At 43.5% G+C, this 12994-nt stretch overlaps 1 protein-coding gene across 1 annotated transcript in view; it reads left to right on the top strand.

The window, feature by feature from the left end:
- The window catches only part of SUSD1 (sushi domain containing 1), a 136170-nt gene that overhangs the window by 6478 nt on the left and 116698 nt on the right, over positions 1-12994 (top strand). Inside the window, exons 2-3 of the mRNA XM_044940451.2 lie at positions 9375-9494; positions 11898-12053. Of these exons, the coding sequence (XP_044796386.2) occupies positions 9375-9494; positions 11898-12053 (276 nt within the window). The remainder of the gene's footprint in view (positions 1-9374; positions 9495-11897; positions 12054-12994) is intronic.

Raw genomic sequence — 12994 nt, 5'->3', positions numbered from 1 at the left:
GTTTATATAGAGCTTTCTCTAGCAAGAGAGTCAGCCATCATCTCTTATGTTTGTCAGAGACTCAAAGACAGGCTGGGGAGTGTCACAGTTTGACAGTGGAAAAGGGAAGTCTTCAGGTGTGCCCCCGTTGACTGGAGGATGTTGCCATGGGGAAGCTGGAGATGGCTTCCCTCTAATGGCCGGCATCCAATTGGTTAGGGGAGTGTATTTGGCTTTCTCTGATTGGCCCTAAGTTTGAGGCATGGGCAAATATTAGGGAAACTGGCCAATACTGATTAAATCCTGATCACTTGGCCGTTACAGAGGTGGTTTGACTTACTAGACCAGTGGTTGCAGGTTGTAGGTCAGAGTTCTGTTTTTATGTATGATCTAGCCATTGTCCATTTGTATTTTCAGTCTGTCACTGGTAACATTGCTAAATTATATTTAACTGTCATCCAAGATGCTCCACACAGCCTTTGACTGTGCGGATCACAACACACTGTGGAAAATTCTCAAAGAGATGGGAATACCAGACCACCTCACTTGCCTCCTGAGAAACCTGTATGCAGGTCAAGAAGCAACAGTTAGAACCAGACATGGAACAACACACTGGTTCCAAATCGGGAAAGGAGTACGTCGAGGCTGTATATTGTCACCCTTCTTATTTAACTTCTATGCAGAGTACACCATGCAAAATGCCAGGCTGGACAAACCACATGCTGGAATCAAGATTGCAGGGAGAAATATCAATAACCTCAGATATGCAAATGATACCACCTTTATGGCAGAAAGCAAAGAGGAACTAAAGAGCCTCTTGATGAAGGTGAAAGAGGAGAGTGAAAAAGCTGGCTGAAAACTCAAATTCAAAAAGCTAAGATCATGGCATCTGGTCCCATCACTTCATGGCAACTAGATGGGGAAACAATGGAAACAGTGAGAGACTTTATTTTCTTGGGCTCCAACATCACTGCAGATGGTGACCACACCCATGAAATTAAAGGATGCTTGCTCCTTGGAAGAAAAGCTATGACCAGCCTAGACAGCATATTAAAAATCAGAGACATTACTTTGCCAACAAAGGTCCGTCTAGTCAAAGCTATGGTTTTTCCAGTAGTCATGTATGGATGTGAGAGTTGGACCATATAGAAGGCTGAGTGCCGAACAATTGATGCTTTTGAACTGTGGTGTTGGAGAAGACTCTTGAGAGTCCCTTGGACTGCAAGGAGATCAAACCAGTCATTTCTAAAGGAGATCAACCCTGAATATTCATTGGAAGGACTGATGCTGAAGCTAAAGCTTCAGTACTTTGGCCACCTGATGCAAAGAGCCAATTAATTAGAAAAGATGCTGATCCTGGGAAATATTGAAACAGGAGGAGAAGGGGATGACAGAGGATGAGATGATTGGGTGGCATCGCCGATTTGATGGACATGAGTTTGAGCAAGCTCCAAGAGACGGTGAAAAACAGAGAAGCCTGGTGTGCTGCAGTCTGTGGGGTTGCAAAGAGTCGGACATGACTGAACGACTGAACAACAACAACAACAACAAAGATGCTTCAGGGAGGAGAGAGTGGAGGAGCGGAAGTCAGGTAGCCTGAGTGGGAGGAAGGTGTGAGATGGTAGTAGATAGAGCAGGAGGGTGTTGGTGGGTGGGTGAGGTGCCAAGCCCTAGTGGAGCAGAGAGGTTAGTAATGGGTGAGGAGGGCTGGAACCAGTCAGTCCTGTTTCCCTGGTATTGCTCTGAGTCTGGGAGTGGCTGAGGAACCTGTTGGCTCAGGCCCTTTGGGGTTGGGGAAAGCCAGGGGGTGGGCAGAGGCCTTGAGAGGCTTGGGGAGCGATGGTGGAGGGGGTTGGGGAAGTTGTTATGGTATGAAGGGAGCTGACTTCCCGAATCTGCATCCCATAGGCTTAGTTTTCATTCTGTCATCGTGAATCACAGCCGCACATACTCTGTTCAGAGTGAGAAGAGGAGGAAACAGGGGGAAATGGAAGGAGTGCCTTGTTTTGGAGTGACTTACAGTCACTCAAAGTAACAGAGCAGGATTAGAGCTGACGAGGCCGATTCCCACCGTGGCCTGTCTTCCTTCTCCAGGAACTTGGCTCTTAGGGCCTATTCTCAGCTTCTGGTCAAATCCTAAAATGGGCTCTTAGGTCTCTGCAGCCCAAGGCAGCAAGTGGCCTGTTGGCCTTAGGTCTGCAAAGGGGACGGGGTGGGGGGTGAGGTGGGGGTGGGGTTGAATATGGATTACAGAAAAAAAAAAAAAAAGGTATGCAGCTTGCTGGAGAATGTGAGGCAGCCTGTTTGTGGGTGACACTCAGGACATGAACCTTAGGGTGTGACTGCTTTGCTCAGAGTCCCGAAGCACTGACGTTGGGACACTTGGCGTGGGTTGGTTCCTGGTCTGGAGGCCGGTGTGGCGGTCCTGCTGCAAGTTGGTCTCAGTTAAAGAGGAAGGTGGACAGAAGAAGGCAAAAGGGCCAGCGCAGCTGCGGGTTGATAGTCATTTAATGCAAGGAAAGGTTGTAGGTTCTTGACTGGGAATGGCAGCCCTGCACTGAGGGGAGAGGGAGTGGACCATGGTTCCCACTGCCCTGCGAGGACTATACTGCTTGAAAGAGTAGAGTGTGCTCTGTCTTGGCGGATTTTTAATGCAGAGGCTATTTTGTTTGTTTGTTTTTGTTTTCCTGTCAGGGATGTTGGAGAGGAGAGACTACCAGATCTCTCACGTTCCTTCTGTCTCTGGAATTTGATGCAGTCTCTTAGGAGCCGTGCGATTTTCTGCGGTACTGTAGAAGACTCAGGAATGCTTTCTCTTCCTGAGCGTCGGCCCCCCTTTGCTTTCTTCCTCAGGTCATCTGATCTGTTTCCACATGTCTCCATGAGTTTGAGAGACAGGATCTCAGGCAGGTGGTGCAGTGGGCTTGTCTGGTAAATGGCTGGGGAGTAGATCACGATTTGAATCCAAGCACTCCATTTGTGCTTTTAAAACTTCCTTCTTCCCTTGACAGTGGACAAAATCTGCTTTGTCACAGTCCATCTGCTGTTGTTTCAAGGGTGCATGTAAGTTGCTACTTGAATTTTGAAATACGAGCTGGCAGCCTCCACTCCATCCCGAGGTCTAGGCGTCCATGTGCAGTGTGACATGGAGAGGAGGGAGGGTAAGCAGAGCTGAAAGGGTGAGGAAGCTGAACTTACAACTTCTGAGTCAGATGTTACTCAGAAGGCTGAGAGGATGTGGGAGGTGGACAGGGAGTGGACAAGGAAGCGAAGGTACTATGGTTCCCAGAATATCAACCCCCTGAATAGGTAGGCATCTGTCTACACGATATTCCTTTGGGTTTTTGCATCAGTGCAGCTCTCCATGACTCTTTATTAGTATAATTGGGAGCTGGCTAGCTGTCAGTACCTTCATTTATTCATTAACGAAGAGCTGTTCAGTGGATGTTACAATAATGCCTGACATATTCTAATTGCTTTACACGAATGAACTCATTTACTCTTCAACCCACAAAACAGCCTGTAGGTTTATTTTCATCCTCGGATTACAGATTTACAGGAAACTGAGGCACAGGATTGTCAAGGATTCCTCAGCTAGCTAGTGGCCAAGCTAGGACTGTAGCCCAAGTGATCTGTCTTAAGCCTGCTCTGAACCAGGGTGTCTCAGACCAGGCACTGTCTCACAACAATAACAATATCTATGGAAAGAGATAAATATTCATGGAAATTAGCTCTTTGTTTAGTGCTTGAAAGCTCCTGAAGCACTGATATTTCTCATTTAGTCCTCGAAACGTGATCTCCATCTGAAAGATTAAAATCAGATCTCTGACAGTTTCCTTGCCTATGATCCCATAATCAGGGAGCAAGAGAGAAAACCCCAATTGAGACTGAGACACTGGTGCTCTCATTGTTGGATGTGGTTTTAGCTGACTTAGTCACTGCAGAGTAGAGAAGGGAAGTGGGTCTCGGGTGGCAGGCCTCAGCTGAGAGATACAGTAATAGTAACAGAGAGTACCTGTCAGGTGTATCCTCTTAGACTTTTGGAGTTTGCATTCTCCTGTGGCTCTGCCAGTAATTCTAGGCATCCCTAGGCCAAGGGGAAGGTGTGGGGGGGTGTCCCTCACCTCTAGTAGTCACCTCGGTTACTGCATCACAGCTACCCCTCTGCTGTCCTAAGCGGAATCTGCTGAAGACAGAAGTCACGTCATCCTTCATGTGGCTGTGAAGCTGCGCCTTGACACAGTTCCTGTCGCCACCCCTGTCCCTAGGTAATAGCAAAGGCACAGTGACCTGGGCACTGGCCTGGAGGATTCTGTTGGGTTATTCTCTCTGTCATGTTGGTCCCACGGCTGAGCTGCGCCTCAGTCCAGACTTGGTGAAAGATGTCTTTGGTATTGCCTTTTCTTTCCCCAGGGTCCTTGATAGAGTGAGACTTCTTCTGGTGGCTCAGTTGGTAAAGAATCCGCCTGCAGTGTGGGAGACCTGGGTTTGATCACTGGGTTGGGAAGATCCCCTGGAGAAGGGAAAGGCTACCTACTCCAGTATTCTGGCCTGGAGAAGTCCATGGACTGTGCAGCCTATGGGTTGCAGAGTCAGACACAACTGAGCAACTTTCACTTTCACTTCAGTGCTGCTGGTAGTGTGGTCCATCTGGGAGCTTCCTAGAAATGCAGATTCTCAGGCCCTGCCCACACCCAAACCCAACACTTCAGACTCTGTTTTAACAAGCTCTCCAAATAGGGTGACAAATTTTCTTGGTTTGCATCCAACTGAGGGGTTTCCTGGGACAGGGGACTTTTAGTATTAAAACTGGGTTGAATTGGTTACTTTGTCTCCAGTGATTCTGGATGTTTGTGTGACTACAAATGTTTATTATTGTTTTAAGTTGCTAAGTTTTGGAGTAATTCATTAGGGAACAGTAAAAAACGGACTGAACAACCAACACTTTTTTTTTCAAGAAGGAATAAATATGTGATTAATGTCTGCAAAATTTAACATTGTTAAATTTTAAAATCACTTTGTAAACTAATTGTGTACATTTATGCTCTTCTCCAGTGGTTCTTTTTTAAAATTAATTAATTTTCCGTTGTGCTGTGTCTCTGTTGCTGCGCACAGGCTCTCTCTAGTTGCAGTGAGCAGGCGCTATTCTGCTGCGGTGCTCTGGCTTCTCATTGTGGTGGCTTCTCTTGTTGCGGAGCCCACAGGCTCTTGGGCTTCCGTAGTTGCCGCCCGTGATTTCGGTAGTTGTGGCTTTCAGGCTCTAGAGCTCGGGCTCAGTCGTTGTGGCACAGAGGCTTAGTGCTCTCCAGCATGTGGAATCTTCCGGGACCAGGGCTGGAACCTGTGTCCCCTGCATTGGTAGGCAGAGTCTCAACCACTGGACCTCAGGAGAAGCCCTCTAGTGATAGGAGCTGTTGATCAGTGGATACTATTGTGTGGTCAGAAGCAGCCCCAAACCCACCCCAGCCCCTGCCCTTCCTTGTATTGAGGTTGTGCTTCCTACCCCTTTCTTTAGGATAGGTTTCTTCCCCACTCCTGGTCCCACAAGCAATTAGCACTCAGAGGCTCTCCCTACTAGGCCCTGCAGAGTGGGCTAATTATGGCTGAACAAGAGGCTTCCGTTGAGGTCCCACTTTCTCTGGAAACCACTTTCTCTTCTGCAGGTGGTATGGGAAGCCTTTGGTAACCTGGCACACATCTTGTGTATTAAAAATGGTTAAATAGATTTACCCCATATTGGTAGACATTTAGTGTGGGGACGAATCTCTCCCTTCAACTCTGTCTGTTGCTCATGTAACTGGAACCTTCCTGGTGCATTTTTCCAGGTTGTAAAGTTCCATCTTATGCCAGGGTTAGTTAGAGGATCTGGGCATTTAACTACTCCTCCACATTTTCCACTTGTTCCTTAAACTCTCAGGCCCTACCCTTTATGTTTGCCTTCTGAGGCACTTAGGGACCTCATTCCTGAGCCTTTCAGCTTGACTTTTATTTATTTTTATTTTAATTATTCTTTTTTTTCCCTCTCTCCCTCTTTCTTCCTTTCTCCCTTCCTTCCTTTCTTTTTTCTTTCCTTTTAATTCTTCCTCTCAGTCAATTCCCACATGTCCATCTCTTTCATCTTCTGAAATATTGTCAGCATCCTTGGCTGCTGTCATCTTCTCTCCCAGGGTTTATACCTTCGTGGTCCTTTAGTGTCATTTTTAAACTTGGGGGAGGGGGGGAGGGTTGTGAGTGTGTTTAATATGCTGTGTTTAATTGAAAGTCTTTCATTTGTAATTTAAAAGAAATTGTTTATGTATTTTAGTTGTATGTTTGTATATATACTCTTTTTTTTTCTTTACCAATCTTGAATTTGACTACTAGTCTTTATGATGGGCTGACTTTGGCAAAAGTTTTTTCAAGGAATTTGAATATATTTTCTAATTCTTTAATATCTTTTTACTAAGTCCTAACTCCCCTATCCCACAGCCTCTATTTGTTTTGTCTTTCTTCAAGCTTCTTGCATTAAAATTCTATTTTCCCCCATCCCCTGGCTGCCTGCTTTTTTTTTTTCTTTTAAAGTATATAAAAACATGTCAAACTCAGCTTTTCTGAAGTAGATAAGCTTTTATGTCTGGTATTAAACATTTCAATGTTGATATCCTCTTTTTGCTCCAATAATTATTTAGAAGACTGTTCTGTAATTTACAAGAAGGCTTACTTTTGGGGATGCAAATCTTATGTTTTATCTTGTAATTTTATTATATTATTACATGGTAGTCAGTATGACCTATATAATTTCTACTTTTTAAAATTTGTTGCATTTTTCTTTAAAGTTTGGGATATAATAAAATTTGTAAATATCCTATGGTTAATTTAGTACTTCTTAGTGATAAGCATGGCTTGTCTCATTTTTGTGTTGTATTTTGTTTAAAAAAAAAAATCAAGCCTGATTAAAAATATTTGTATGTCGCCCTTTCTTAGTTGGTTTCATGCCTAGAGCAGTCTGTGGGCTAAGTCTTTATTACCTGGGTAGTAATGGAGCCAAGACTAAGGTGAAATTCCATGCTGAAATGTTCTCCTTCCTAGGTCAACTCCTGATATTACAGACACTGGGAGTGCAATATAATGTTCCCACAGAGCCTCGGCTAGAAATTCTTGTGTGATCTTGGGCCATGTATTGCCATCTGGTAGAACTGGATGTTTCAGGAATTTTAGCCCCAAACATTTTTGCTGCTTATCTAAATAATTGGGATCTGGTGATCCTCCTGGGACTGGTTATTGTCTCACTGACATTTAAAACACATTTTCCACTTTTTCCCTAAAAGCAAAATGGATAGGGCAGTAGATGAGTACCTCTCCCCTCCATTTGCTTCTTTTTAAAAATAACTATTGTAGTTTATTTTATTTATTTTTTGGTCATGCTGCACAGCTTGCAGGATATTAATTCCCCCACCAGGGATTGAACCTATGCCCCCTGCAGTAGAAGCATGGAGTCCTAATGCCCAGGGAATTTCCCCATTTGCTTTTTAAGTTGTAGGCAGTAGGACTGCAGGTGCCTTTATCCAGTTGGCCAATAAAAATATACTGAATGTTTTTACCCTGCCATAATGCTATGTGGGCAAATGACATAATTCCTGTCCTTGAGAAGCTCATTCATAATAACAAGCTGGGAAGACAGAGATGGAATAGAATATATTGACAAATTAACATGTTTGATATGGGAATGTATAAGCATTAGGAAAGCACAGAGGAAGATACATTTAATTTTCCTAAAGAATGAAGGAATGCAGACCACCCTAGGGGAGTGTGATATTTAAGCTGGGTCTTGAAATGAGAATAGGTGCTAGTTGGCCAGAGAGGGAAGGATAGACATTCCAGATGAAGGAACATCATGACTAGGGCATGAACTAAGACAGTGGGTAGCATGTTTGTGTGTAAAGAGCAGTTGGCCTCTTTCCTGGAGAACACTGTATATTTGAGTTTGGAAGCATTGAGGCTTACAGGAGTTAGTCTGGGGTTACACTTATGGAAGTGCTGAATACCAGGTAGAATTTGCCCTCTACTTGTGGGGAGTGGGCAACCACTGCAGATTTCTAAGGATGAAATAAGGTCTTTTGTTGTTGTTCAGTCACTAAGTCATGTCCAACTCTTTGCCACTCCATGGACTGCAGCACACCAGGCTTCCCTGTCCTTCACTGTCTCCCAGAGTTTGCTCAAATTCATGTCCACTGAGTCAGTGATGCTATCCAACCATCTCACCCTCTGCTGCCCTTTTCTCCTTTTACCTTCAGTCTTTCCCAGTATCAGAGTCTTTTCATTGAGTCAGTTCTTGGCATCACGTGGCCAAAGTATTAGAGCTTCAACTTCAGCATCAGTCCTTCCAATGAATATTCAGGGTTGATTTCCTTTAGAATTGACTGGTTTGATCTCCTTGCAGTACAGTGGATTCTCAGGAGTCTTCTCCAGCACCACAATTCAAAAGCATTAATTCTTGGGTGCTCAGCCTTTTTTATTGTCCAACTCTCACACTCATATATAACTACTGGAAAAACCATAGCTTTGACTAGACAGACCTTTGTTAGGAAAGTGATGTCTCTGCTTTTTAATATACTGTCTAGATTTATCATCACTTTTCTTCTCAGGAGCAAGTGTCTTTTAATTTCACGATTGCAGTCACCATCTGCAGTGATTTTTGAAGCCAAGAAAATAAAATCTGTCACTGCTTCCACTTTTCTCCTATTTACCATGAAGTGATGGGATCTGATGCCATGATCTTGGTTTTTTGAATGTTGAGTTTTAAGCCAACCTTTTCATTCTCCTCTTTTATCCTCATCAGGAGGCTCTTTAATTCGTTTTCACTTTCTGCCACTAGAGTGGTATCATCTGCATTTTTGATGCTATTGATTTTTCTCCCTGCAGTCTTGATTCTGGCTTGTGCTTCATCCAGCCCAGCATTTTGCATGATACATTCTGCATAGAAGTTAAACAAGCAGGGTGACAATATATAGCCTTGATGTACTCCTTTCCCAATTTGGAACCAGTCCATTATTCCATGTCAAGTTCTGTTGTTTCTTCACCTGCATACAGGTTTCTCAGGAGGCAGGTAAGGTGGTCTGGTATTCCTATCTCTTTAAGAATTTTCCACAGTTTGTTGTGAACCACACAGTCAAAGGCTTTAGCGTAGTCAGTGACAAAACTGGTCCTCTGGAGGAGGAAATGGTATACCACTCCAGTATTCTTGCTGTGAGAACCCCCCATGAACAGTATGAACAGTATGGAATAAAATCAACCCTTTATAATTTTGGTATTCAAATGTTGGTTCTCCATTGTAAATGTCTGCTACCAAAAATGTGACTCATCTAGAGTATGTTATCGAAATGTTCTTTTCCTGATATATGCAATTTATGATTCAGATTTCCATTCGGATATCTGTGCCACTTGCCATGAACATGCTACTTGCTTGAAAAGAGAAACAACGAGCATCTGTATCTGCAAATATGGATTTGTGGGCAATGGGAGGACTCATTGTATTGGTAAGTTCTGACTCTAGGCTAAGTTGAAAACTTCATCAAGAAACAAGATTCTCCAGTATTAAAGAGTTGGTGTCCTTGGGGGGAAAACATTGCTATTGTTCATGTGCTTTTATTATAAGAAGTTTTATCAATTACAGTAAGTCTCTGTTTTAGTGTTTGGATATATCCTTTCTTTAGCGTTTACAAGGAATTATCCCTCGTGTTAGAGGTCACTGAACTTGAAACTCTGGGAACTCTCTGACCTAACACAGATATGAAATCTGTTTTTAAGTCTTGGTTTAACTTAGCAATTTGAGTGAGTATTGTCTTTTTAAATTTCTCTAGTTGTTTTGACAGAAAACTATTTTTATTAGTACCATGAGGAAAAACAAAGCACAATTGCCTATTGAACTTTTCTGGCTGATAGCTGAAATACTGTTTCTTTGAGTCTTATGTCTACCAAAATCCATCCTTCAAATTTTTTGTAGTTGTGACCCTTTAAGCTCTTGGATGACTTACAGAAATACAAATACCTTTAGACTAGAAGTATCTGAAATTATTTTTTGTCTCAGAGAATCCACCATGCCATAAGAGTCAGATAATATCCAGTTTCAAGCCCAATTCAGAGAGAGAGAGAGAGTTCCATAGCAGCTTTACAGTAACGGATGTTAGGATAATCATGGTTTCCTCCCAGCATCCATGTTACCTGCAGTGTACATATGGATAGTTTTGCCTTGTAGCTGTGAATTGACAGTGTATACCACCTCTCTGTGGTATGTTTTTGTTTTTTTTTTTTGCTTCCTAAAGAAAAATAACAATTAAATCCTGAGTTCAAAAACTCATATTCTACTTCACAGGTAAATGTTTTCACAATCACACAACTTTGCTTGTTCCTGCAGGCTGGAGTTGGGCCTTCCTGACCCTCTCTGTTTAGGATAAAAACACTATATACTACATATTCCAATAACTGGTGTGCTGAGACCACACCATACGTTGCAGGTAAGATCACAGATGTGCCAATGCCAAGTCATGGGACCTAAGAACTCTAGAATCTCCTACAAACCCATATGTCCCTTCTGATGAAGTCTGCAGGGGAGATATGCCGCGGGAACAACAGCAAAGGAATATTCCATCTTATGGGCAGGTGGACTTGTGTCTGAAACCCCCGTACCCTGCTTAGTAAGCCAGGACACTTGACCTGGCTATGGCTTGAGGGTCCATTTTGCCTCTCTGTGTTCTTGGTCAGATCTTTTAACCACAGATAGTTTTAATGATGAATAGATTTAATTAAATTTTAAAAAGATAATATAAGGAAAATGAAAGAAAAAACCTACCAGATTTTGAACGGAGTGTGGGGTGCTCTTGGGTTAGCAGGAATTGTGTGCAATTGTGAGAGGCAATTGAACTCTTGTGAGGGGACCAGTAATGTAATAAAACACTAAGTGACAAAAAACTCCAGTTCCTCAGCAGATGATATCCTCTGCCACAAAAAACTAGCTGGATAGATCACCTCTCAAAGGATGTAAGAGAAATTGGTCACAGGAGTTTCCTCTGATGGTACAGTCTAAGGCAGAGTGAGTGAATTCTAACCTGGGAGCCAGACTTCACTGCTGCCTGTTTTTGTAATAGGGTCTTAATTTGTTTACTGACTCTCTGTGCTTTTATGATCCAAAGTATGGATGAGCAGTTGCAACCGGAGACCCATGACTGGCCTTTGACAGAAAAAGTTTGCTGACCCCTGAGCTGGAGGACAGGAGGGAGGTTTATGTTCATTTGACATTGATGTCAAATGATTGAATTAGAAATAGTCAGGGCAGGTCCTGTGGTCTCATCACGCATCCCAGGTTCCAGCCCCCCTCACTGGGTGCTTAACATTGTTTATATGGATCACTAAGGATCAGCAGGAGCTGCTTCTGCCACAGTATTAGCCCTGCCCCGGATGAGGCTTGAGCACTAATTCCATTGTGTGTCCTGGTGACTCAGAAGTAACAGATTTTCCAGTTAATCATTGGATGCAAAATCATGCTACTTTGATTTTTGTAAAAAAAGGCAAGGGAATGGCTGAGCTGGAAAAGTGGGATTCTGCTGGATTTTTTTCCCCCTAGGCCTATGACAAGATCTTTTTAAGTGTGGAGAAGTTCAGAAAGCATCTCCATCTCCCAGTCTTCAAATAGGATGGGCTATCAGAATGAGATGTTGAGTTTCTCTTGTGGTTTCGTACATACTTGGCATGCGACGACAAGTGGCCCATGTCCTGGAGTCTGAGAAGTACAGTGAGTGGAGGAGAGGCTGGGGAAATAGATCTTTCTGCTGTTGTCATAGAATATTGATTCCCAAGTCCATAGCACAGGAGAACAGTCTGGGTGGTTGATCGTGGTATGGAGTGACAGCCCTTTCTGTGCTTTGTCTCAATGTACCTAACAGATAAAGATGAGTGCCAGTATGGAGCCAGTGTGGTCTGTGGGAACCACACATCTTGCCACAACACACCCGGAGGCTTTTATTGCATTTGTCTGGAAGGATATCGAGCCACAAACAACAACAAGACGTTCATCCCCAATGACGGCACCTTTTGCACAGGTACTCAGGAAGGGGGTTGCAGATGGCAACGTGGTGATGGCTGAGGGTACCTGGTACCTGGGATGTGGAGGAGGGAGAGGGCAGGGCCAGGATGGGGTGTGATTTAAGGAAGGGACTCTCCTTTATTGATGGGGGATATTTGGACATGGACTGAGTATTAGTATCAGGGAATTATTGTTCATTTTGTTAGAAGGAATAGCTGTATTGTAGTATTTTAGGATAATATTCTTATTTTGGGACCTGCGTGCTAAAGTATCTAGGAGTGTTATTATGAAGCGTCTGGTGTAGTGTTTATCTATAAGATCCTTTAAATGGCAAAATGTGAATGATTGTTGAATCTTGGGGGTGGAGGTAGAACTAGGGGAGATTGTAATATTTTTTTGCTTGTTCTGTGTGTCTGAAATGTTTCATAACAAACAGCAAGGAGAGATTCTTGGAGATGGCGTGCCATCTGCAGTGGCCTTTGGAGGGACTGTGGTACTCGCCAGCTCTGTGCATACAGCCCCAGGGGTGAGCTCTGTGATGCACCTATTAGAGTTGTGGGCTTGTCTCCTGGAGGAATAAGCTGAGTGAGGAGCACAACTCTTAGGATCTCAGTAGCTTTGAAGGTCAGGTTTTGGACATATGTTGGTCAAATAAAAGGGGTGGGCAAGGGCCTTCTAATTTTCAGTAGCTCCTGTTATTATTTTCATGATTATATGTCATGATAATATAGCTCTTGGATTTTCTAAGGAAATCTTTGAACAGTAATGAGGAGGAAAGGCAAGAAAAGACTCCTGGTTCTACGATGGTTTTGTGTAGACTTAATGATTCTTCTTGAGGAGGTCATGGCAACCCACTCCAGTATTCTTGCCGGGAGAATCCCATGAACAGAGGAGCCTGACAGGCTACAGTCCATAGCATAACAAAGAGTTGGACAGGACGGGAGTGACTTAGCAGGC

This window comes from Bubalus bubalis, chromosome 3 (assembly GCF_019923935.1).
Source record: "Bubalus bubalis isolate 160015118507 breed Murrah chromosome 3, NDDB_SH_1, whole genome shotgun sequence".
Lineage (NCBI taxonomy): Eukaryota > Metazoa > Chordata > Mammalia > Artiodactyla > Bovidae > Bubalus > Bubalus bubalis.
The sequence above is the reverse complement of the archived record's forward strand: the minus strand, read 5'-3'. Positions and strand labels throughout refer to the sequence as shown.